Source organism: Neovison vison, chromosome 14 (genome assembly GCF_020171115.1).
Source record: "Neovison vison isolate M4711 chromosome 14, ASM_NN_V1, whole genome shotgun sequence".
In the NCBI taxonomy this organism is placed as follows: domain Eukaryota; kingdom Metazoa; phylum Chordata; class Mammalia; order Carnivora; family Mustelidae; genus Neogale; species Neogale vison.
In genome coordinates this window covers 34,495,486-34,522,648 of record NC_058104.1, presented here as the reverse complement: position 1 = coordinate 34,522,648, position 27,163 = coordinate 34,495,486, and the positions used below count along the sequence as shown (strand labels likewise).

Genomic DNA, 27,163 nt, shown 5'->3' with positions numbered 1-27,163 from the left:
ACCGTTCAAACGTCACCGCTTCCAAGAGGTCACCCGAACGCGGCCCCGTCCCCATTTAGAGTAGCCTGCCCACACATCAATCACATCACTAGAGTTGACTCTCTTGGAACCACTGTATGATAGCACCTTCTCACCTTTCTGAAATCTTCACTGATAAGAACAATAAACGCGGCAAATACACACGGTACTATGGAAGTGACGGACATACCAGGTTGAACCCTTTACAAGGGCCAACCTGGAAGTCAAAAACAGCCCAAAATGGGTAACCTCCTTGGATTCGGCCTCACCTATCCACCTGTCTGCTGCTCACAGCCACCTACGACGTGGATACCAGATGAGGAAACTGGCACCGAGAGGTTGAGTCACCTGGCTGAGGTCACACGGCGAGTAAGTGAAAGAACGGGGATCTGAAGCCAGGCTCAGCACTCGCGTCCCCAAGAATGTAAGCTCCATGAAGACAGGCACATAGTAACCCCTTCATGATCACACGATGAATGAACAGGTGCGTCTCCCTGACAAAGAGCGGGACCGGCCCCAGACTCGGGGTCCACAGCCTTGTAGACCCGCGCGCTGGTCAGCCCGCCGCACCGCCAGGGAAAGGAGGAATGCAAGACTTCGGGAGCCAGTGCCCCAGGGACGCGGGGGTGCAGGGACCCTTCCTGGGGGGGCGGGGACGCGGCGGGGCTCACCTTGAAGTCGCGGCTGTGCTGCGGGGTGTACTCCAGGGTCCAGAGGGCCCGCACCAGGTGCGCCAGCTGCTCGGTGACCTCGCCCTGGCCCTGCGCGCCGCGGCCCACAGGCTGCTCGGGGTCAGGCGAGGGCTCGGGCCGCCCCGCCCGGTACTGGCCGAGCGCCAGGTACTCGGCGAAGAGCTCGGTGTTGCTGAGACACTGCAGCGTGGCGTTCATGAAGCACGTGTTGCCGTGGTTCCGGAGCCCCGCCACCCCGGGCACCGGCTCGGCGGCGGAGGCGGGCGGCGCGGGCGAGGCGGGCGGTGGCGGGCACGGCGGCGGCGTGGGCGCGGCGGCCGGCCCGGGCGGGAAGCAGCTGCGGAGGCCGCCGCGGTCCGGGGCGGCGCCCTCGGAGCTAAGGTGCGAGAGCGTGGACAGCGTCTTGAGGACGCGGCTCATGAAGCTGCCCACCGAGCGCGCCGACGAGGGCGAGGCGGGCGCAGCCGGCCCGGGCCCCGCAGGGCCCCCCGCGCCGCCGCCGCCGCCCGCACGGCCGCTCCGGAACAGCCGCTTGCTGAAGGAGCGCTTCTCCTTCCCGCCCGCCGCCGCCGCCGCCGGTGGCGGCGGCCCGGGCCCGGGCGCCGTTACCTTGGACATGGCGGCGGCCGCCGACACTCATCACCGAGCCCGCCCGCCCGGCCCGCGGCCCCGCCACGGCCGCCGCCGCATCCCGCCGCGCCGCGCCGCGCCTCAGGGGGCCGGGGGGCCGGACGCCCCACACACCACAGAGCACTGCCGAGAGAGCCAGCGAGCAAGCGGCTGCCGGCGGGGCGGGCGGGCGCGCGCGCGCGATCCGCCCAGCTGGGCCGCTCACGTGACCCGCCTCTCGGCGCCGCCCGGCCCGCGCTGAAGCCGTGGTGGCTGCCATGTTGACTGTGGGAATGGAAGTTCCCCCTCCAGCCAGACCAGACGACTGGCGGCTCCGGGGCGGTCGGGCTTTGTGAAGTCCGAGAGAGGCCATGTCTAGTGTGGGCACGGTCCTGGCGCGGCGGGCAGCGCTGGGCTCGTGTCCGGGGATGGACCCCGTGGGTGGGTCTCCGTCTTCTGATCTGAAGGCGAAGACCTTAGGAAGGTGCGGAGAGCAGGTTGCCGCCCCTTACCAGACGCTGGAAGAAGTGATGGGCATGGCCCTGACCGGTCCTGAGCAACCCAGCCCTGCCAGGCTCCCGAGGGACCCGGACTGCTTGCGTGCATACCGGAGCGCCATCACAGAGTCTGGCACATCCCGGAAGGCTTGTCTTCCAGGTGGCACCTTGGACTTGGAATGAAACGGTATACTCAGAATTACCTTCCTTTGCAGACCTACCTTTAAATCCCCGCTGAACTCTACCATCATTCATTCATTCAACAAATAGTTACTCCTGTATGCTAGGCACCGCTAGGCGCTGGGAAAGAATGAAATTAACACGATTTTCGCCTGCCCTCTTGCATTTTCCACACGCAGATGCTGATAATAGCTGCTATGTTTCAAGCATTGCTCTAAGCATGCAATATTTCCTTTAATTCTCAATTCAGTGCCTTTAAGATGTATTCATTTCAAATCCAAGTTTGTTTCAAAGCCCCAAGACTTGACCTCTAAACAAAAGGTCACAGACCCACGAATATCACAGGGACCAAGACAGGTCATATCAGTAAGTAAAGAATCATGGTGTTTCAGTCATGGTGTTGACCAAACAATACTTCAAATGATTTGACTCTGTTGGGGAGATTATAAGAAATGGTGGGGACCATGGCAAACTACAAATCAACATCTTTCTAAAGGAGGTGGCTGCTACTCAGCTGATCAGTTGTTTACATGCAAAAATGAGGGCCCAGGTCATCTTTTTTTTTTTTTTTTTTTTTTAATTTGACAGAGAGAGACACAGTGAGAGAGGGAACACAAGCAGGGAGAGTGAGAGGGAGAAGCAGGCTTCCCATGGAGCAGGGAGCCTGATGTGGGGCTGGATCCCAGGACCCCGGGATTATAACCTGAGCTGAAGGAGCCCCTCATCTAATTTTTTAAAGAGAACTTGGGAATCCTGTTTTTAAATGTTAGTTCAATTAAAAAAGTAATAGTGCAGAAGAAAAAAAAAAAAGTACATCTTTGGGCCGCCTTCATCTCAAAATCAACTGGTCTGTGACCTCCTCTCTCTAGACTGTCCTTTGCTGACTTTTAGCCTGAGTCCTGGTTACTGCATAAGGGAGAAATCAGGAAGGGGAAAGCCCTTCACCTTTTTAAAACATAAACCCCACCTTACCTCACATTTCAGAGTAAATGTCTCTGCCAGGTTGGAGGCCCAACCTCAAGTAAACAGGGCCTTTAAGGTGACCACCCCCAAACCCCACCCAGGGTGCTCTGCACTGGCCTCCAAATCACCTACGTTCCCACCTCCTAGTCAAAATACCCATTCTTCACTTCGTCTTGAACTCATCTAGACACCAGGAAGAAAGCAATCTGATCATTCATACTTTAGTGTGAATGCAATGTCCCTCAACCTTTGCAGACATCTCTGAGTTTTTTTCAAATATGAAAATCATGGGTGAGGGAGGGACAAAAGAAAGGAATAGCTTTTAGTGGAACTTCAAGCACTTTGACAACGCTTTTCTCATAATAACCAGCCATTATGTAACAAGTTTGCTTGCTTGCTTGTTTTTAAGTGGTAGGAAGGGTCTTGGGGCTGTGGTCTCCCTAAATATCAAATGGACTTAGAAGGTAGCCCTCCATTAGGGTGCCTGGGTGGCTCAATGGGTTAAGCTTCTGTCTTCAGCTTGGGTCATGATCTCAGGGTCCTGGGATGGAGTCCCACATCGTGCTCTCTGCTCAGCGGGGAGCCTGTGTCCGCCCCCCTCCCCCCCCCCCCGCCTGTCTCTCTGCCTACTTGTGATCTCTCTCTGTGTGTCAAATAAATAAACAAAATCTTTAAAAAAAAAAAAAGAAGAAGAAGAAGAAGAAGTTAGCCCTCCATCAGTTTTCCCATGCTGCTTCTTATTTATTTATTTATTTGTTTGTTTACTTATTTATTTTTAGCACTCCTCCATTTAGACATAGATGTTCCTAGAACCACCCTACTTGCTCCAAATCCGTAAAGGGCCATCAGCTCTTAAGGCAGAGACTAGGTCTGTTTTCCTGACCCTAGATGCCCAGCATTGACCATGTTTCTGATAAATGTTTGTTTGAACGAATAAACGGCTTTAGAAGGAAATTGAGCATAGGAAAAGCTTTTCGCTCCACACATTTTATGCCTGGAGCCCATCTCCAATTCCTGCCACCACTATAAACTGTGTAAGCTGCTTTGTTGTGACCATCCCCCACTTCAAATGCCTGCTCTTTACCCCTTCTGCTTTTCTGCCTGAGGGTTTTCTCTCTCCAGAGGGAAATTTGAATTAACAACTCCTTCTCCCCCAACAGAGGCAACCTTCAGCCAGTGGGAGATACCAGCCACTGGATAACCCCCAGGCCTCTCATCCTTTGGACAGACAACTCTAAGGTGTACCTAATGGGGCTCTTCAGAGAGTCCCCAGAGGAATGCAGCCGCATTTGCTCTCCATAACCAGTTCAATAATGTACCTTTTTCTGGATTTCTCTACTGCCCTGTCTCCCTCTTCCTACTCTACTCCCTCACTCCTGCTTTCCGGATCACGTCCCAAATGTTCTATCTGCACTCAGGTCTTTGTTGTAGGCTCTATGGACGACCCAAACTAAGACACCGAGCCACTTAAATTAGGGCCAGGTATTTACCCAAAGACAGATCCGGATTTGATTTGATGAAGATCAGGTTTTCTCCTAGCTGCTTTAAGTAACCTTTGATCTTATCTACCACCAGCACTTGTCCATGTGATTGTCCTGCTGACTGCTTTCCGGAATATCATTCTTTGCTTTTACTGTCCTACGTGGCTGGCACACAACAGATGCTAACAAACCTCACTTTTTAAAATTTACTTAGTTTATTAAAGTCAAAGACCAGTGGAAGTTTAAAGTCAAAGACCAGTGGAAGTTTACCACACTGCTTCTTTATCCTAGAGACTTAGCCTGAATATGACCCCAATACCTAAGCCCTCCTCTCCAGTTTAAGCAAGCCACATGGAATCCTAGTTCATCATGTGATTCAGAGAAATTAGGGCTGAGCCCATCAGCAGATCTGACTTCCTTGTCTTAGCACCACTAGACAGGGGCTCAGCCTTCTCACCATTGAACATTGCCCCTTGCCCTCGCCTGGTTGCCACTTCTTTTCCCACTAGCATGGAGCTGAAATTCAAAATGTAATCAGGGTAGTTTAGCTGTAATCCCAAAGGTGGTTTCCACTGAGTCCACTAAACTACGATTCTCTAATCTGCTCGCAGTCGAGTTGCCCCCTCCAGCCCCCAGCACTATAGAAAGTCTTGGTCTTCCTTCCACACCCTCGGGGAATCTATAGACAATTGGGCCTTTGCTCAATCTCTTCCCTCTGTCCCAAACACATTTCCTCAAGCCTCTTCTCTTAACTACCCCCTCCTCATCCCTTCTGCAGGCTCTCTTGGCACCTCTCAGTCACGATGCTAATATTACCATAGTGGAAGTCAATTTACAACCTGTCCCTTCAATCCAACAGGGGCTCATTTTTTTAAAATTTATTTTTATTTTAAAAAGATTTTATTTATTTATTTGACAGAGAGAGATAGAGAGGCAGGCAGAGAGAGAGGGGGAAGCAAGCTCCCTGCTGAGCAGAGAGCCCGATGTGGGACTCGATCCCAGGACCCTGAGATCATGACCCAAGCCGAAGGCAGCAGCTTAACCCACTGAGCCATCCAGGCGCCCCCATTTTTTGTTGTTGTTGTTGTTGTTATTGGATACCTAGTAAGGTAGCCATCATTATAGCATATTGATTATTTGGCAACAGTATACCTAAATAACATGGGACCTCCTTAGTGGGACATAGGACCTCCCACCCAATCTGGCCCCTCCCCCCATTCCATGTTTATTGGTCCCATGGGGCCCCAAAGTCAACCTACCCCAGTTTGGCCAGAGCAGGGTTGGAAAAGAATTCCTAATTGGAGCACCCAGATGGTCTTTTTTCTTTCTTTCTTTTTTAAGATTTTATTTATTTATTTGACAGACAGAGATCACAAGTAGGCAGAAAAGCAGGCTGAGCAGAGAGCCCACTGCAGGGCTCGATCCCAGGACCCTGGGATCATGACCTGAGCCAAAGACAGAGGCTTTAACCCACTCAGCCACCCCGGCGCCCCAGCTGGTCTTTTCTTAAGACCTACCCCAAATAACAATCTACAGTGAATCTTCCACCGTCCCTCTCTGTACCCACCCCTGACCCCCCACTGCAGCAGAGAAACACAAATTAGAAAGAGCAATGCAGTGAGTAACCATCATGATCCCAACTTGGTCCATCCCTGCAAGTAACTATCTCCTTAAACGGACACCTCGGATGAAAGTGTACGCACATATTTTGACACCTATTGTCAAGCTGACCTCCGGAAAGGCTTTATCCAGCACAGCGTTGGTGGTATAGCGGTGAGCATAGCTGCCTTCCGGAAAGGTTTTTATCCTGCCAACAGTGAATGGGGGGACACACATTTTCCAATCCCAAGACAGTGTTGAGCTTTTCACTCTTTTTATGCTGACAGATTCAATGAACAGAAGATGTCATGTTATGTGCTTGTATTTGTAGAAATGAAATTGAACATCATGTGCTATGTCTTCAGCTATCCGGCATCTAAACAGACTTTCTATTTGGAAATTAGACAGGACAGTTCAAGCTTCCACTGTGAAAAATGCGCAGGAGCTGGGGAGCAGGGCTTCCCTTTACAACCCCAGGACAGCAGAGCCCAGGAAGGTGACCTAAGGAAGGGCAATCAGATCCTCCCACCTGGGCGTTGGCTCTGGAAGTTTTGATGCAAGGTCAGTTGGAGACACTACAGCAAATTAGTGACTCTAGCGGCTCTAGCGGCTCCGTATTCAGCAGAGATGAAGAGGGGGCAGAGCCGGTGATGGTGGCAGAGAGGGTCCAGCTGGCTGCTCCAGTGGCAAGTTCTTACTGGTGTCTGCCTTTCTGGGTTTCTGCCCAAGCCTGTTTCTCTGGCTCTGTTTATTGTGTGAGCTAGCCTGATGGGCTGCCTATAAATTCCTTTACTGCTGAAATTAACCTGTGTCAGTTTCTGTTGTTTGCAAGCAAGAAAATGACTAATAATGCCTTTTTTTTTTTTGCAATTTGTATTTTTACTGGTGTGATTTACCTGCCCACATCATTTGCCCATTTTTTTCTTTGATGTGTTCTTTTCATAAATGTCTGCTAATAAAAGCACTTTGTATGTAAGTTACATTATTCCTTGGTCTATACCATTTGATTATTTAATTTTCACCATATTTGATATTAAATAGAAAATTAAATAGACATGTTTATATTAATAGGATATTGATATTAAGTAGAAAATTATACTTATTTTATATGGTCAGGTTGATCAGTCTTTTTTCTTTTTTTTTTTTTTTTTTTTTTAAAGATTTTATTTATTTATTTGAGAGAGAGAGACAGTGAGAGAGAGCATGAGCGAGGAGAAGGTCAGAGAGCGAAGCAGACTCCCCATGAAGCTGGGAGCCCGATGTGGGACTCGATCCCGGGACTCCAGGATCACGCCCTGAGCCGAAGGCAGTCGTCCAACCAACTGCGCCACCCAGGCGTCCCTGATCAGTCTTTTTTCATAAAGGTTTCTGATTTTTTTTTTATAAACATGATTAAGAAAACAGGCTTTCCCCTTTCCAAAATCATAAGAATACCCACTTTGTTTTCATTTAGGGCTATTATGGTTCCTAATTTTTTTCTTTTGTCTTACTTTTTTTAAAAAAATATTTTATTTATTTATTTAACAGAGAGATACACAGTGAGAGAAGGAACACAAACAGCGGGGTGGGAGAGGGAGAAGCAGGCCTCCCACCAAGCAGGGAGCCTCATGCAGGCCTCCATCCCAGGACCCTGGGATCATGACCTGAGCTGAAGGCAGATGCTTAACAACTAAGCCACCCAGTTGTCCCCTTTTGTCTTACTCTTAATGGTGGCGCCATCTGGAATTTATTTTCGGTGAGAGATGAGGTAGGGATGTTGCCTTTTACCCACCTTACATGGCTAGCCAGCTGTTTCAGTGCCATTTCCAAAAAAAACTATCTAACTTTTTCCCACTGCTTTATAATGTCACTTTTTATCACAGATTAAATGGCACGTACATTTAAAGTTCTTAAACATTGTGTTCTGTCTCAATGATGTGTCTCTATATTCCCTGATAATATGGGTTTAGAACATATTGCAGTGTTTGGTAGGACAATACCTCTTAGTATTTGATTGGCTGTTTCCTTTTTCTCTCAGATGAGCTTAATCCTTAAAGGGGATTAAATTACATAGGTTAATTTAGGGGAAATTGACATCATGACAGTATTTACCTTCTTATCTGAGAATAAACTATTTTTTTTAAATTACAGAAGATTTTTAAAAGGATTTTACTTATTTATTTGAGAGAGAGAGAGAGAGAGTGTGTGTGTGTGTGTACAAATAGGGGGAGGGGCAGAGGGAGGGAGAGAGAAGCAGACTCCCCACACAAGCAGGGAGCCCAGACCTGGGACTCAATCCCAGGACCCTGGAATCATGACCTGAGCAGAAGACAGATACTTAACCGACTGAGCCACCCAGGCGCCCTTATGCAAGGATTTTTAATGCTTCTTAAAATGACTACAGTTCCCTTCCATAGGTCTGTGTAACATTAATGAGTTTGTTCCTCTCTGTTGCTATTATAAATGGGATTTTTAAAAAAGATTTTATTTATTCACTTGACAGACAGAGATCACAAGTAGGCAGAGAGGCAGGCAGAGAGAGAGGAAGGGAAGCAGGCTCCCTGCTGAGCAGAGAGCCCAAAGTGGGGCTTGATCCCAGGACCCCAGGATCATGACCCAAGCTGAAGGCAGAGGCTTTAACCCACTGAGCCACCCAGGCACGCTAAATGGGATATTTTTATGCCATTGTATTTTCTGTTGTTTGTCTCTAGGACAAAATCATTTTTGTAACCAGCTACCTTGATATACTTTAGTTCTTTCTCATAATTTTCTGTTGATGCTGCTGGGTTTTTCAGGAACTCATATCGATGCATGAGATAATAACTTGGCCTCTTCCTTTATAATACTGGTACTTCACATTGTTTTTTTCTTATCTAATTGCCCATCTAATTCTGTTAAGTAATATTAGTGAGAGTAGGAAAAGCCTGCATCGTTCCTGACATTCACAGCAGTGCTTCCAGTGCCTCACTATTAAGCATGATGCTTGCTGTCGGTTTGAGATATATATTATTTATTGCATTAAAGTGGTATCCATTTATTCCTCCTTCAGAAAGGATTATTATCAGAAATGGATCTTGAATTTTATCAAATGCCTTCTGGGCATCAACAGTGATGAGCATATGCTTTTAAAAATTATTATTATTATTACTATTATTTTTACTTTTTTTTTTTAAGATTTTATGTATTTATTTGACAGAAATCACAAGTAGATGGAGAGGCAGGCAGAGAGAGAGAGGGAATCAGGCTCCCTGCTGAGCAGAGAGCCCGATGCAGGACTCGATCCCAAGACCCTGAGATCATGACCTGAGCCGAAGGCAGAGGCTTTAACCCACTGAGCCACCCAGGCGCCCCTATTATTTTTACTTTTGACCTCTATATGCAATATGAGTTTTGGGTAATAAACAACATAAACTACTTCTAGCTAACTTAAGCAGAAAAGGAGCTTATTGGAAGGATGGATAAACAGCGGCTCACAGAACTGTCAGAAAAGCTTCAGAATCAGACTTGGGAAATCAAAGAAGACAGGACACAGCCAGGGACCTGCTCCAGAAAATGCTACTTAAGATGGCACCATCTGTGAAGCCAGAGACATGCCACTGCCACCAAGACGGACAGCAGCATTCGACAGCGTCAGCCACACTCCTGGACTCTGGTTCTGCCACAGCCACGCTGAAGAATCGTGAATAACTTCTTGATTATCCCTGAGCTTCTGCTGTCCATCTTCAAAATCCTAAGCCCAAAGTAGAAACATCCATTGGTTGAGCTAGATCCTAGTTCCGGTTCCAAGCTGCTGGGATGGAGGGACAGGACCTTATCTCCCTAGAGCTTCCCTCATGGGGGGCAGAGCTGCCTCCCAGCTCTCATGCGATTCCCTCTGAAAGGACCACAGAATGCCAGGCAGCCCAAAATGACAAAGGACCCCTGGAACCCAGCCACGTAGTACGCCATATCGATCGCGTCAAGTGTATCGCTTGTCTACTTGCTAATGTTTCATAGAGAATTTCACATCTATTTTTATAAGAAAGCCAGCTTGCAGGCTCTATGTGTGCTCAGTATTCTTGTCAGGTTTCAGTTTTATCAGCTTTTTAAAAACAACTGTGAAGGGTCCCTGTTTTCTTTAGCTCTGGAACAATTTAAATGACGTGTTTTCAAAGGTTATGAAATTCACCCAATTTACTCTCTAGATCTGATAAAGCAGGCAGTTCTTTGAAATACTTTTCATCCATTAATTTTACCCGTTAATACTGGTCGGTCTACATTTTCTTTCTTCTCTTGAATTAATTTCAGCCATTTTTATCTCGTCAGAAAGTCACCCATGTTTTCCAGTTTGCTAGCGAAATCTTACAAAGAATTATCTGTATTTTAATTTATTTTTAAATTATCTTTATTTAAATTAGCTTTATTTTTATTTTTAGCTCAGGGCCGTGCACGCAAGTTAAATCTATCCCTCAATTTGTGACTCTGATGTCATCGGTGTGCTGATGGCCTCCCCTGTTTCCTAGTCATTTCTTCTTTCCAAGGACATTCACTAAGATCCAGGATTGTAGCTGACACTGTTGGGGACCTACCCAGATCCTGTGGGATCCTTTTGCCTTTTCTGTGTGCCTATCTCCAGTTGTGTGCTTTGCTACAAATGGTAGCACTTGTGACAGCTTCTGGTGCCTGCTTTTGGGCTATTTCCACTGTCTTGTCTGCTCACACAGAAAGCTGGAAATACCTAGGGTTTATGTCTTCTGGGGTGACCCTTAGCCAATGATAGTCAGGTGCCGGAGTATGGAAACCAGCTTTCCTGCCTCCCATTACGACACGTTGTGATGTGTATCATTCCAGAGCTCCCTAAAGATACTAGCTCCCTAAAGAGCTAAAGATACTCTTGCCCCTCATCCCATCCTTGCTTGACATCTTCCTTTTCTATGACCTGCTCCCCTCACTCCTTAGGAGTTCATTCTAAGAACTCTTCCTGAATAAATGGCTTCACGTGAATTCTCATCTCAGGGTCTAGTGCTGGGGAACCGGTCAAGGGCAAGGATAACGTAACTCATTCCCAGCCCCGAAAGACTGGTATACTATCTATAGAATTGCATCAGAACACCCATTGTCCTAAGGATACAGATGAGATCCTGAGAGATTACAGAAGATGAAATTACAGAAGATGAAGTTAATAGTTCAGTTGGGAGGAGGTAGCAAGCACTTCATTTAGAAATTATTAGTCAATCTGGGTTTTTAAGGATGAATAGGAGTTGTCAAGGTAGGAAGTAGAGTGTGGGGGTACAGTGTGGCAAGAAGAGGTAAAATGGGCAAAAATTTCTAACTACAAATAGCATGTAGTTCCTATGCCTTGGGAATTCAAAATGTAGTGAGTGAATGTGGGAAGCCAACGGGTCTCAGAGAAATTATAAGGCAAGGGATAAATAAGGGCTAGAATAAGTAGGATGTTGTTGTTCTTGCCTCAGAGAAGGAGCTGGGTTTGGAAGAGTGAAAGTGAGTTTCTTAGGCAGAGAAGGGAGTGAGGGTAAGTGAAGAAGAGAGACTCACATGTGTAAAGATGCAGGGACATGAAAAGATTTGGAAGTCAAGGAGGCTCAAGTTCAAAGCACCTCTACAGACTCAGAAGTACATGGTAAGAAAATATGTCCTTTCCATTCCTTTTCCTTTGAAAGCAACAGTTCAGCGTGGGGCTGGCCAATTCAGGAGGTTGCTCTGGAACTTGCTAATACCTTTCTTTCTCCTCTTTTTTTTTTTTTTAAGATTTTATTTGTTTATTTGACAGACAGAGATCACAAGTAGGCAGAGAGGCAGGCAGAGAGAGGGGAAGGGAAGCAGGCTCCCTGCTGAGCGGCGGGGGGCTCTATCCCAGGACCCTGAGATCCCAGGACCCTGGGATCATGACCCGAGCCGAAGGCAGAGGCTTAACCCACTGAGCCACCCAGGCGCCCCACTCTCTCTCTTCTTAAATACCAGTGGAGCAGCCTCCAGGTCAGAGCCTTCAGCAGGCAACACTACAGTGATAGTTTATAGCTTATACCCCACATGCTCTTTGAGAACCTTGCCACTCCCCAGTGAGAGGTAGAGTCTATGCTCCCTCCCTTTGGAAGCTTGGTGTGCTTTCATGGCTATCTTGACGAGCAGAATTCAACAGAAGTGATACTATGTGACTTCCAAGGCCAGATCATCAAACACGATGTACCTTTCATTTGTTTCTCTTGCTCTCTCTTAGAACATTCAGCCCTGGAACCCATGCTCTGAGAGCACCCGGGCCACACTGAGAGGCCCGCATGGAATCAAGCAACCCAAAGCCCTTAGCCTCAGGCCCTGGCTGAGCTCCAGCTGACAACCAGCACCAACTTGCCGGCTGTGTGAGGGGGCAATCCTGGAAGTGGGTCAATCCACTCAGTGGTGCTGCTACAGCAGGGACAAGCCTTCCCTGCCCAGCCCTGCCCAGGTTGCAGACTCCTGGGCAAAATAAATTACTGTATTGTTTTAACCTGTTACTGTGGGGGTAATTTGTTACTTATAATGGGATCACCAAATAAGTATCTACATAGATTTTAATTACATTGTTTTGTTTTCCTGTATTCATTTTTACATTTGCCCTCTATTTATAGCAACACTGATTATGCCCTTGATACAGTGATATGAAGTTTCAAAATACATTTATTCATTGAATGTGGACTTAGTGACTCACTTCCAAAGAACAAAGCGTGGAAAGGGAAAAGGAGTAACTTTGCACTGGAGAGACCTAGCAGCTACTAATTTAACCAAGTGATCAAGTTAACATCACCCAGGGATAAGTCAGGTTGATATTAAGTAACACTTTTTCGTAACCAGTGTTCTCGAGAGAAACAGAACTAATAAGATATGTGTGTGTCTGTGTGTGTGTCTGTATGTGTGTGTCTGTGTGTGTACATATATACATGGAGAGAGAGAGAGAGAGAACAAGAGATGGAGTAGGGCAGAGATTGTGGCGGGGGCAGGGGGGAGACAGAAAGAGAGATATAAGGAATTGGCTCACATCATTATGAAGGTTGACAAGTCCCCAGATTTGAAGTCATCAAGCTGGAAACCTAAGAGAACCAATGGTCTACTTCTCGTCCAAAGGCCAGCAGGAAAAGCCAATGCTTCAGTTCAAGTCCAAATGCAGGAAAACAAAACACACACACACAAAAATCCATGTCCCAGCTCATTCAGTCAGGCAGGAGGAATTCCCTCTTGATTGAGGGAGGGTCAACCTTTTTGGTCTTGAGTAGACCTTCTACTGATTGGATGAGGCCCACCCAAAATGGGGAGAGCAATCTGCTTTACTCAGGCTAACAATTTAAATGTTACATTCATTAAAAACACCCAGAATAATGTTTGACCAAATATTTGGGTGCCCCATGACCCTGTCAAGTTGACATATAAAATTAAATATCAAACCCCAGGATTCAATGTGAGAAAGAAGGCACTTCACCCCTATGGTATTCTTTACCAAAACCCATAACTCTGGTCAAATCATAAGGAAACACTTCATATAAACCCAATTTTAGGGGCATTCTACAAAATCACTGACCAGTACCCTTTGAAAATGCCATGGTCATGAAAATCAAAGACTGAGAAACTGTCAAAGACCAAAGAAGACTGTGCTCACTTCAGCTGCACATATACTAAAGTTGGAGCCAAAGAAGACTAACAACATATGATGCCTAAACATAGCAAGGTATATGGGATTGGATCCTGGCATATAACAAGGGTTTTCACAGAAAGGCTGACGAAATCCAGATAAAACCTGGACATTGATTTGCACCAATACTAACTTCTTAGTTTTAACAATTGTACTATGGTTGCATGAGCTGGGTAATTTTATATAGGAACTCCGTACTCTCTTTGCAACTCTCTGTACATCTAAATTATTCCAACATTAAAAAGTATTAAAATGTATTTAAGTTAAAAGATGAGGTTAGAGGGGTGCCTGGGTGGCTCAGTGGGTTAAAGCCTATACTTTCAGCTCAGGTCATGATCCCAGAGTCCTGGGATCAAGCCCCACATCGGGCTCTCTGCTCAGCAGGGAGCCTGCTTCCCCCTCTCTCTCTGCCTGCCTCTCTGCCTACTTGTCAAATAAATAAATAAAATCTTTTTTTAAAAAATGAGGGTAGATTTAAAAAATATATTTTTTGTAAGGAAGATTTGAGTATGGTAGAGGAAATCAGAACCCTTTGGTGGGAGAGTTTGCATCTGGGCATCTTTTTTTTTTTTTTTTTAAGATTTTATTTATTTATTTGACAGACAGAGATCACAAGTAGGCAGAGAGGCAGGCAGAGAGAGAGAGGAGGAAGCAGGCTCCCTGCTAAGCAGAGAGCCCGATGCGGGGCTCGATCCCAGGACCCTGGGATCATGACCTGAGCTAAAGGCAGAGGCTTTAACCCACTGAGCCACCCAGGCGCCCCTGCATCTGGGCATCTTAAGAGGCAACTGATACACTTGCTTGGTAAGAGGGGATCCCACAGGGGCTGTCAGCTTCCAGATGTCTGAGATCAGGCATGTCCAAATAGAGGGCGAGTCTGACTCTTACTCAAGTGGCAGAGGCCAGAGGCCAGAGATCCTCCCAGGAATTGTAAGACTGTCTCAGACAGGAGTCAGGGGCAGGAAATGGAGACCCTGGAGGAGTTACAGATGACTGAGTGATACCAGAACATCATGGAAAAGAAAAAAAAAAAAAAAACCTTTAACTTATTTGCCAAAATCAAAGGATCGTGAGATCCATTCCAGTGTAAACACTCAAAAAATACTAGAGTGGGGTGTCTGGGTGGCTCAGTCAGTTAAGCATCCAACTCTTGGTATCAGCTAGAATCATGACTTCAGGGTCGTGGGATTGAGTCCCAAGTGGGCTCTGCGTTCAGCACAAGGTCTGGTAGGGATTCTCGCTCTCCCTCTACCCCTCCCTCCACTTGCGCACATGCTCTCTCTCTCAAATAAATAAATAAAATCCTTTTTTTTAAAGATTTTATTTATTTATTTGACAGAGAGATACACAGTGAGAGAGGGAACACAAGCAGAGGGAGTGGGAGAGGGAGAAGCAGGCTCCCCACTGAGCATGGAGCCCAAAGCGGGCTTTGGACAAAAATCCCAGGACCCTGGGACCTGAGCTGAAGGCAGATGCCTAACGACTGAGCCACCCAGGCACCCCAATAAATAAAATCTTTGAAAAATATATTGGAGTGTTCACCATGCAGTAGGCAGACCTGTTCAAGATCCTGGGGATGCAGCAGTGAAAATACAAAATGTTTTCCATTCCAGACGGAAAATGAGCAAATAAACAAATATCTTATATAATCTCAGCTACTGGTCATTGCTTTGAAGGAAACTAAAACTTAAGAAGGATATGGGGAGTAAGGGTTGAGACTCTGTCACATAGAGCATTGAAAGCCACACTGAGGAAGGACATTTGAACAGAGAAGTGAATGAAGCAAGGGTTCAAATCTGGGGAAGACTCTTCCAGAGGGAAGGAGGTAGTGCAAAAACTCTTGAATTGAGGATGAGGTTGGCGTGTTCGAAGAAGAGCAGGAGGTCAGGTTGGCTGCAACAAATTGAGCAAAGCAGAAACTGGCCAAAGATAAGGTTGAGGAGGGGATGAGGTCAGATAACGTAGGACGTATTAGACACGAAGAGTACTGAAGATTTAAATTTTGCACAAAAATGGAGAAGACGTGATCAGTTATAATTTGACATGATGCAACGGGTGATGAGTAAGTGTTCAAATGATTCAGAACTCTGGGAATTTGAGGATAGAGGGATTTTTAGAAAAATGTGCAGATTTAACATATAAATTTTCCTCTGCTCCATACCAAAACATTACTCAGATGAGAGTAAAAGAATAAAACAGATGTAAATCCACAAATGTGATCAGAAAAAAAAGTGAATACAGTTGATGAAAGGTTGTATGGATCAAGGTTCCATCAGAAGAACAGAAGCCACTCTGTGCATTTTGAGTAGGAAGGGGGACGTTGAGGCTTACTCCATCATTGGAAGGCTAGGAAATGCAGGGCAAGCAAGCCATTGTCTGTCTCAGCCTGCATCACCAAAGTGAGTGAATTCCAGAAGCAAACTGGAAGCGTTGAGCCTCCCCAAGGGCAAGACCAGGGATAGAGCAGGGGCAAGACCAGGGATAGGGCAAGGCGAGTGAGGCAATTGCCTTGGACATAAACTTGAAGAGAGCACCAAGGCACTATGCATTAGGGTTCTCCAGAGAAACAAACCAACGGAATAGAGATACATAGATATGAAGGGAGATTTACTCTAGGAATTGGCTCACATGGTTATGGAGGCTGAGAAGTCCCACAATCAGCTGTTTGCAAGCTAGACAATCAGGAAAGCTGGTGGTATAAATCAGTCCAAAGGCCTCAGAATCACAGGGCCAATGGGGTCACTCCCAGTCTGAGTCTGAAAGACTAAGAACCAAGGGCACCAATGACCAGGGCCAGGAAAAGATGAATGTCCCAGCTGAAGTTTAAAAAAAAAAATCGAACTCACCCTTCCTCTGCATGGTCATTCTACCCAGGCCCTCAGTGGATTGGAGGATGCCTGCCTGCACTGGTGAGGGTGACCTTTACTTAGTCCGCCAGTTCAAATCTCTTCCCGAAACACCTTCACAGACACATCCGGAAATAATGTTTTCCCAGCTCTCTGGGCATCCCAGAGCCCAGGCAAGTTGACACAGGAATGAACCATCCCAATTCACTTATCCGAATCAAAAATATTTTAATGCACCATCTAAAAAAAAGACCACTTATAGAAAAAAAAAATCTATGCTGAAAAAAATGTCAAAGTTTTAAATAAAAACAGACACTGGCCTTGCCCTTAGACCCTGACTCACTTACCTCACCCTAAATCCCAGCCCTGCTCAAGAGCTCTGGGAGGACCCACTGTCTTCTCATCCACCCACAGCATTAAAAGAAGTGACTTGTAGTAGCATGCTTGGGAGCTAATGAGAGCTTCAGGTCCCGCTGTTTGCTCCTCTGTCTGCCCACAACTGAAAGCAGAAAAAAAAAAACAAAAAAAAACACAAAAAAAACCGACGTCTCTTTTATCTCCCAGATTCTTTATGTGTTCCTGGCATTAGCAAATGCAAAGAAAGAGATTCTTAGAAGTGTAATGCTAGGCTTCCTCCCTGTGATGCCCGGGAACTACAGAAGAGGGAGGTGATGCTGTCAAGTTAGTAGCAGCTAATTCCAGCAGAGAGACATCAAGAAATTTCAAAAGCCGGAAATCAGGTAAGGATAGTAACAGAACTCAGAAATACAGTATCGAGTATTTGCAGAGAGGAAGAAAACAACAAGCACACCAGTTTGTAGCATCTCAAATATGTCAGTGTTATGGGCTGGGGTTTTGTCCCTCCCACCAAATTCATATGGTAAAATCCCAACCTTCTGGGACTTGAGAATGTGACTATGTTTGGAGGTAGTGTTTAAAGAGGTGATGCAGGGGGTGCCTGGGTGGCTCCAAGTGGTTACGCCTCCCACTCTTGATTTCCGCTCAGGTCAATATCTCATAGTCCTAGGATCCAGCCCTGCACTTCAAGCTCCCTGCTCAGCAGGAAGTCTGCTTCAGGATGCTCTCTCTCCCTCTACCCCTTCCCCACTCACTCCCTCAAATAAATAAATCTTTAAAACATAAATAAAGAGGTGATTCAAAAAAAAAAAGAGGTGATTCAGTTTATTTTTTTTAAAGATTTTTTATTAAAGAAGTAAAAAAATTGACAGAGAAATCACAAGTAGGCAGAAGTAGGCAGAGAGGCAGGCAGAGAGAGAGGGGGAAGCTGGTTCCCCACTGAGCAGAGAGCCCCACATTGTGGGAGGGACCCCTAGTACCCCGGGATCATGACCCGAGCCAAAAGCAGAGGCTTAACCCACTGAGACACCCAGGCACCCCTATTTTTAAAAGTATTTTATTTGAGAGAGAGTACAAACAGGGGGAGCAGCAGAGAGAGAGGGAGAGGCAGGATCCCTGCTGAGCAGAGAGCCTGACGTGGGGCTCAATCTCAGGACTCGGGGATCACGACCTGAGCCAAAGGCAGACACTTAACCCACTAAGCCACCCAGGCACCTCAGAGGTGACTCAGTTTAAATGAAGTCATTTACAGTGGGCCCTTAATCCAAAAGGCCGAACCCATGACCCTGAGATCAAGACTGAGCTGAGACCAAGAGCCAAATGCCCAACCCACTGAGCAACCCAGGTGCCCCAAGATCTCCATTTCATTGGTAGATGAAAAAACATGTCCATATTATATCAAGGAGCACATCATTAACTACCCTACTTCTTATTTTCTAAAGCTTTTATTATGAAAATTTTCAAACATAGAGAAAAGTTGAAAAAATAATAACATTAAACACTCATTCTTCTGTTTTGGCCAATGTAAACAGACCTAACTCTCTCTTATTGGCCCATTCAATATAGGATATGCCTTGCCTGCAGTTAACTGGGCATTTCCCCTGCCTGGAACAACCTGGTTTTCCCCCAGGCATAACCTTCTAGAGGCAGGGAAGACAACCATAACCCACGTTAGGACAGATTGTATTATTTTCTCATGCATTTATTTCTAAAATACAAATTGAGCTTCTGCCATGTGCCAACCACTGTTCTGTGTGCTAGAGATGAACCAGTAAAAAAATAAAGCATTAATACCGATTTTAGGAGCTTACATCCTAATGGAGAAAGATATAAACAAGTAACATACACAGTGTAACTAATGAAAACTGGTGCTATGGAGAAAAATAAAGCAGGAAAGAGGAACAGAACACTGGAGGCTGCAAATTAAATAGAGTGATCACCAAAGTCTTGCTGGAAAGGCGACTTTTGAGTAAAGATCTGAAGGAGGTGAAATAGTGAGCTAGGCAAAAATTAGAAAAAGAATGTTCCAGGCAGAGGGAATCACAATGCAAAGACCCTGAGACGGGAACATGCCTGGGAGTGTTTGAAAAATAGCAAGGAGGCCAGCATGGGCCAAGTAAGTGAAGGGCAAGTATAGGATATGAGGGTTAGAGTGGCAGTCGGTTCTGGGGCACTCAGTTCTTAGGGCTCTAAGACAGACCCCATGGTAGGGTATAAAACAACTCCCAATATGTTTAAAGGGCTGAAATGATACACTATATATTCTCTGACCACAGCTGAGGGAAATCAGAACTCAGTAACAGAAAGAAGTGTGGCAAATTCACCAATACGTGAACATTCAAGAAGATACTCAAACTAACCAATGGTTAAAGAAGAAACCTCAAGAGAAATAAGAAAATATTTAGAGATGGAAAAAAAAAAGCAAAGAAAATACTTTGAAATGAGTGAAAGTGAAGATACAACATATCAAAATGTGTGGGATGTAGCTCAAGTAGTTTCTAGAGGAAAATTTATAGCTGAAAATATCCATATTAGGAAAGAAGAGGAGTGACTTAGTCAGTTAAGCATCTGACTCTTGATTTCAGCTCAGGTCTCAATGTTAGGGTCATGAGTTCAAGCCTTGGGTCGGACTACAGCCTGGGTGTAGAGTATACTTAAAAAGAAAAAAATTTTTTTTTCTTAATTAAAAAGAAAGAATAAAGAAAGAATAAAAGTCTCAAGTCAATAACCTAATCAACCATCCTGAGACACAAGTAAAGGAAGAGCAAACTGAATTATGTAGGGCCATATGGGATTTGGCTTCTACAAACTCTGAGTATCTTTTGTATCCCAAGACTTAGAATGATGATTAATTTTATAGGTCAACTTAACTGGGGTAAGAGATGCCCATACAGCTGGGAAAACATTACTTCTGAGTACTTCAACGAAGGTATTTCTGGAAGAGATTAGCATTTGAATTGGTAGAGTGAGTAAAGATCATCCTCACCAGTGTGGGTAGGCATCATCTAATCTACTGAGACCTGGAATAGAAGAAAAAGGCAGAGAAAGGGCACATTTTCTTTCTTCTTCCTGAGCTGGAATGTCCATTTTCTCTGCCTGCTTGTTTGAGCCCCCACCCTGCAAACAAGTGTTCTTTTTGCAGCCTACTTAGTGTCCTGTTTTTCACATTTTCTTGCTTTTCGTTGGTGATGTTGCTATTTAAAACAGCAGCTGATGATATGATACTTTATTTGGAAAACCCAAAAGACGCTACCCCAAAACTGCTAGAACCCATACAAGAATTCAGTAAAGTGGCAGGATACAAAAATCAATGCACAGAAATCAGCTGCATTTCTATATACCAACAATGAGACAGAAGAAGGAGAAATTAAGGAGTCAATCCTATTTACAATTGCACCAAAAAACATAAGATACCTAGGAATAAGTCTAACCAAAGAGGCAAAGAATCTGTACTCAGAAAATTATATGATATTCGTGAAAGAAATTGAGGAAGACACAAAGAAATGGAAAAACATTCCATGTTCATGGATTGGAAGAACAATTCTTTTTAAGATTTTATTTATTTATTTGAAAGACAGAGATCACAAGTAGGCAGAGAGGCAGGCAGAGAGAGAGAGAGAGGAGGAGGAAGCAGGCTCCCTAACCAGCAGAGAGCCCAATGCAGGACTCGATCCCAGGACGCTGGGATCATGACCTGAGCTGAAGGCAGAGGCTTAACCCACTGAGCCACCCAGGCACCCTGGAAGAACAAATATTAAGATGTCTATGCTACCTAGAGCAATCTACATATTCAAAGCAATCCCTATCAAAATACCATCAACTTTTCTCAAAGAAATGGAACAAATAATCCTAAAATTTGTATGGAACCAGAAAAGACCCCGAAGAGCCAGACAATGTTAAAAAAGAGAACCACAGCTGGTGTCCTCACAATCCCGGACTTCAAGCTCTATCACAAAGCTGTCATCATCAAGATAGTATGGTACTGGCACAAAAACAGACATATAGATCAATGGAACAGAACAGAGATCTCAGAAATTGATTCTCAACTCTATGGTCAACTAATCTTTCACAAAGAAGGAAAGAATGTCCAGTGGAAAAAAGACAGTCTCTTCAACAAATGGTGTTGAGAATATTGGACAGTCACAAGCAGAAGAGTGAAACTGGACCATTTCCTTACACCATTTGAGTAAAAAATAGACTCAAAATGGATGAAAGATCTAAATGTGAGACAGGAATCCATCAAAATCCTTTAGGAGAACACAGGCAGCAACCTCTTCGACCTCGGCCACAGCAATTTCTCCCTGGACACATCACCAAAGGCAAGGGAAGCAAGGGCAAAAATGAACTATCAAGACTTTATCAAGATCAAAAGCTTTTGCACAGCAAAGGAAACAGTCAACAAAACCAAAAGACAACAGACAGAATGGGAGAAGATATTCGCAAATGACATATAGAACAAAGGGCTAGTATCCAAAAATCTATAAAGAACTTATCAAACTCAACACTCAAGGAACATATAATCCAATCAAGAAGTGGGCAGGAGACATGAACAGACATTTCTGCAAAGACATCCAAATGGCCAACAGACACATGAAAAAGTGTTCAACATCACTCAGCATCAGGGAAATACGAATCAAAACTATGGTGAGATACCACCTCACACTAGTCAGAATGGCTAAAATTAACAAGTCAGGACATGACAGATGTTGGCGAGAATGCAGAGAAAGGGGATCCCTCCTACACTGTTGGTGAGAATGCAAGCTGGTACAGCCACTCTGGAGAACAGCATGGAGGTTCCTCAAAAAGTTGAGAATAGAGCTACCCTATGACCCAGCAATTGCACTGCTGGGTACGTACCCCAAAGATACAAATGTAGTGATCCAAAGGGGAACCTGCACCCCAATTTTTACAGCAGCAATGTCCACAATAGCCAAACTATGGAAAGAGCCAAGATGTCCATCAACAGATAAATGAATAAAGAAGATGTGGTGTATATATGCAATGGAACATTATACAGCCATCAAAAATAAAATCTTACCATTTGCAACAACATGGATAAAACTAGAGGGTCTTATGCTAAGCGAAATATGTCAATCAGAGACACTTATCATACGATCTCACTGATATGTGGAATTTGAGAAACATGGCAGAAGATCACAGGGGAAGAGAAGAAAAAAATGAAACAAGAAGAAAGCAGAGAGGGAGACAAACCATAAGAGACCCATGATCTCAGGAAACAAATTGAGGATTGATGGAGTGAAAGGGGTAGGAAGGATGGGGTGGCTGGGTGATGGACATCGGGGAGGATAGGATATGTGCTATGGTGAACGTTGTGAATTGTGTTAAGACTAATGAATCACAGACCTGTACCCCTGAAACAAATAATACATTATATGTTAATCTAAAAAGCATAAAAACAGCATCTGAGCAGAGTGTTGACAAGCTGTCCAGTTTTCATAAGCACAAAAAAGCTGTGATATGCCTTTCAGAGAAAATATATGTGTTAGATAAGTTTCATTTATGCATGAGTTATAGAGCCATTGGCTAGGAGTTAAATGTTGATTATTCAATTGTGTATATTAAATAAAGTATCTTTTTTTAATTTTTAATTTTTTTCTTAGAAAGAGAGCATGCAAGCACATGTGAGTGGGGGGAGGGGCAGAAGGAAAGGAAGAGAGAGAATCTTAGGCAGGCATATGCTCCACGAGGAGCCAATCACAGGGCTCCATCCCAAGACCCTGAGATCATGACCTGAGCTGAACTCAAGAGTCAACCACCTGAGCCACCCAGAAGGCCCTAAATAAGGTATCTTTAAACAGAAACACACATTTTAAAAAGTTATGTATTGATCAGTTGATGAGTATGTTATGATCAGAAACTTGCTGGCTAACTCTATATTTGGCTTAGGAGTGATATCTCAATATCTGCTAATTCAGTGTTTGTGGCAATTATACAGAACATAACTATTGCAAGGACAACCGTCAAGAATCGACTGAACATTTCTAGTTTTAAAGGCGATCTGACTGTGACATCTCTCACCCATACCAACTGAGTAAGCTGATTAAAGGAGGCCACTTTCACTATTTCATTCTTATTATAGCCCTCTCAAAGCTGCAAGCAGTACTTGAGAAGGCAGCATCCTGGTGGAGACCTCCTGCATAAAGGGAGAACCCACAAGTGCTGCTGTCCGCGGTGCTGATTTTTCAAAAGAAGCTTCCTGCAAGACTTTTCATCTGTTAGCCAAAATGCTGGCTAAACTCTCTCCAGGGGAAGGTTTTCATTGGTTGGCTTGGGAAGCATGCCCTTCCCTGAACCAAATATGGCCCAAGAGAGAAATGTTATGATTGGTATTGAGGTCAGAGTTCCTATCGGTATCGCAGAGGCTAAGGTAGGAATTTATGTTTCCCCAAAGGAAAATGTAGGCTCTGTTGCCAGTAGGAAGTGGACTAGATTCCACATAGGCAAGCAATACAGATTTCATCAACTATTCTCCTGTGATAGTCATCTGTGTATTTTCAACACTCTTTCCCCATCATTACAGGTTATCTGTTCATGCCTTCATTCTTTAAAGAATCTGACTCTCATGAAAGAATTTTTTTTTTTGTTTACACTAGGAAAATTATGCTAACTTTTGTCAAAACCAGGAAAGAAAGTGGAGTTTCTTTGGAGAAAGAAATTGTCCTAGAAAATGGGGGTAACCAAATTTGCATTTCTCTAATATTGCAACAATTGATGTCATCGCCCCTGGCTAAGACCACACACAGAAATATTACCCTGGTCATTGGAAACTAAGGTCTGATTAGTAAGTAAGAATGATCTTGCACTATGCTACTACTCCTCATTAGCCCAGCAAGTCAGGGAAGTCCTGGAATCCTACCACCCTATTACATAGTATACATATGAGCCTGGGAGTTTGAGTACCACCGACTCTACGTCTAATTCACATCATGCTGTAGGTTCTGAGGAGGTAATGCAATGAACTTTGGGCCTCACTGAGGTAACTAAAAGGTCTGGGATCAAGGGCAGTTTATTTTCTTGTCAGAATTCAAATTCCCCTTTCCCCTTTTAGTAGCCCAGGGTTCTCACTGGTGTTGTCTAGCATAGAAAAATGTTCCCCAGAAGACTTCTAGATCCTTTGTCTGGGACTGGATACGGGATACACTCACTTTAAGAAACAAAAATGGGGGACGCCTGGGTGGCTCAGTTGGTTGGGCGGCTGCCTTCGGCTTAGGTCATGATCCCAGCGTCCTGGGATCGAGTCCCACATCGGGCTCCTTGCTTGGTGGGGAGCCTGCTTCTCCCTCTGCCTCTGCCTGCCACTCTGTCTGCCTATGCTTGCTCTCGCTTCTCTATGATAAATAAATAAAAAATCTTTAAAAAAAAATGGTTGGGGCGCCTGGGTGGCTCAGTCATTGGGTGTCCACCTTCGGCTCAGGTCATGATCCCAGGGTCCTGGGATCGAGCCCTGCACTGGGCTCCCTCTTTAGTGGGAGGCCTTCTTTTCCCTTTCCCATTCCCCTAGCTTGTGCGCTCTCTCTCTCTCACTGTGTCTTTCTGTCAAATAAATAAAATCTTTAAAAAAAAAATGGCAGGGCACCTGGGTGGCTCAGTTGGTTGAGCATCTAGCTCTTGATTTTGGCTCAGGTCATGATCTTAGGGTTGTGGGATCAAACCCTGTGTCAGGCTCTGCACTCAGAGGGGTGACTGCTTTTCTCCCTCTTCTTCTGCCCCACTCACACTCTGACTCTCTATCTAAAACAAATAAATAAATCTTTAAAAAGAAAAGAAACAAAAATGGCATCACTCCATTCAAGTGGGAAGATAGGACTTTTATTGTCTATATTATTTTGGAGTCTTTTGGCTTCTAGTGAAAGAAATTGAACTCAAAATGTCATAAGCATAGTAACAAACTTATTAGCCCAAATAACTAAAAATGTGGGGATGTACATCCAGCTTTAGGAAGTGCTCGGTCCAGAGATATTTCATCATTAGGGCTGGAATCCTTTCCATCTCTCAGCTCTGTTTTCCTTTGTGTTGGCTTCACTCCCAAGCCCCATGTGATATTCCCCATAGCTCTTGGATCACACAGTCCTTCCTGCTAGCAGTCCCCCTGCCAAAAGAGAAGTTCTCCTCACAGTCTTCCAGAACACATCCTGGGTGGGCCTGACTTTCATTTGATTTCATTGGGGCTCATGCTTCTTCCTGAACAAAACACTAAGACCTGAGTGATGAGAGAAGCTGATTGGCTGGACTTAGAGCCAGAAGTGGGATTACCCCAACTCAAACCACATGGACTGAGCAAGGTGGACGAATTGTTCTCTCAAGGAAACTCAGAGATGCCTCCAGGAAAAGAGGGAATAGATGTTGATAGAAGAAAAGAAAACATGACCACTACAACATTGCTTTTGGCAAAAAGTCTATGTACTTAGGGAACAGCACAAGACTCATTTCATATTGATTTTTCCTAAGTTGCCTAGAAGTGATAGTATTGTCAACAAAAGGATGTGTTGGTTCCTTTTAAGGTTCCTTTCTCCCTCACTCTCACCACATTCTTAGAGAAATGCCCATCCACCTACAGGGGTGGGTCTCTAAGGCCATATTTGTTTATGTGTTTCCATCCTGAATGGATGAGGCATGAGGACACCTGACCCACAGAAGCTAATTATTACCAATCTGGTGGCCAGTGAAATTCTTCCTGGGGATCCACTGAGGCGGAGAGAGGTTTTGATTTTGCTTACATTAATTTGAGTTGGTTTCTGTTACTTGAAACCAAATGACTTCACCAAGACTAATTCCGGTCACAGGATTCCGGTAGCACTGAGGCTAGGCAATTCTGCTTATCTTGACTGGTCTTGCTATACAGGAAAATAACCTAGAAGGGATCGTGGGGATAAGAAGTATTGGAAAGGTAGGAAACATTGAGCTTTTAAATAGGGTAGCCGGAGGGGGGCTGTTCTAACCGATTATAGGGTAACAATAAAGCAAAGACTGGAAAGAGGCAAGGGGATGATTCACGTGATTATCTGGGTGCACCTGTGTGTGTGTGTGTGTGTGTGTGAAGAGTGGTGCTGGCAGACTGAACAGTGGTAACAAACCCTGAGGCGGGAGTGTGTCATCATATCCAAGGAACAACACAGAGGCCAAAGAGAAAGAAGCAGAATGCGTCAGAGCGGTGGGAGATGAGAAAGGGTGATAACAGGGGTCAGACACGGAGGACCTTGCAGGTGACCACAGAGCTTGGGCTTTTGCTAAGGATGAAACAAAAGAGCCACCGAATAGGTCTAAGCAGAGTGACATGATCTGACTCTAATTTAATGGCAACTCTTTGGCTGGTATATTGACCATAGCCTGTAGAGGGATTAATCAGGGAACTATGGCAATGATCCAGGTGGGGCATGGTGACAGACCAGCAACGGAGGTGTCACCTGGAAAGTTAGAAATGCAGATTCTCAAGCCCCACTTCACGCCTGTAGAGGTAGAATCTGCATTTTAACACGATCCACAGAGCTTATATGCATGTTAAAGTCTGAGAAGTCCTGTGTGCGAACAGAACCCTTCTTTCTCCTGGCCTGTTTCTTCCCTACTCTAATGGGCTGTGATCGAGGTGTCCCTATGGTCCCTTGTACTTGCAATTTTCTTTTCTTTCTTTCTTTCTTTTTTTTTTTTTTTTAAAGATTTTATTTATATATTTGAGTGAGGGGAAGAGAGAAAGAGAGAGAGAGAGAGGGAGGGAGAAGCAGACACCCCAGGGAGCAGGGAGCCTGATGCGGAGCTCAATCCCAGGACCCTGAGATCATGACCAGGGCCAAAGGCAGATGCCCAACTGACTGAGCCACCCAAGCGCCCCCCAGTTGCGATTTTCTAAGCTCCTTTCTTAAAACTATGTGTGTGAGTCATTATGAAAAGGCAGCGGAAGAGAATAAATGATAAGCGACCTTTCTGCAAAGCCCCTGCTGCCCACAACCGGAGGCAGCGGGCCCTGAAGCAGCTTGGTGATGCAGGTCAGTAGGGGCCCGGCGGGAAATGCCGCCTGGGATTTCTCCTGGTGCTGGGGTGGAAGGGCGTCCAATAGAACGGCAGTGGAAGGTGTCGGGCAGCAACAGGGCAGCAGGAGGCGCTGTGAAGTGCTGGTGGGTGGGGCCCGGACCCAGAGGAAATGCAGGGTGCTGGGTGGCCTCAGGGAGGCAGCAGGCTCTGCGCCGGGCCACCGCAAGACACAGTGCTGGACGCACCCGGGCGCAGAGCGACCTCAGGGTGGCAGGAGGCGCTGCAGAGTCGCGGC

General features: G+C 45.3%; 1 protein-coding gene across 2 annotated transcripts in view; it reads right to left on the bottom strand.

Annotated features, from left to right (window-relative positions):
• Positions 1 to 27,163, bottom strand: part of USP31 (ubiquitin specific peptidase 31) — a 91,977-nt gene that overhangs the window by 64,196 nt on the left and 618 nt on the right. The window contains exon 1 of one of the 2 annotated variants that reach the window (XM_044233868.1): positions 690 to 1,407. The exons of the other annotated variant lie outside the window; for it this stretch is intronic. Coding sequence (XP_044089803.1) covers positions 690 to 1,328 — 639 coding nt within the window. The 5' untranslated portion in view covers positions 1,329 to 1,407. Of the gene's footprint in view, positions 1 to 689; positions 1,408 to 27,163 lie in introns of those variants that run through there. 2 annotated transcript variants of the gene reach the window in all.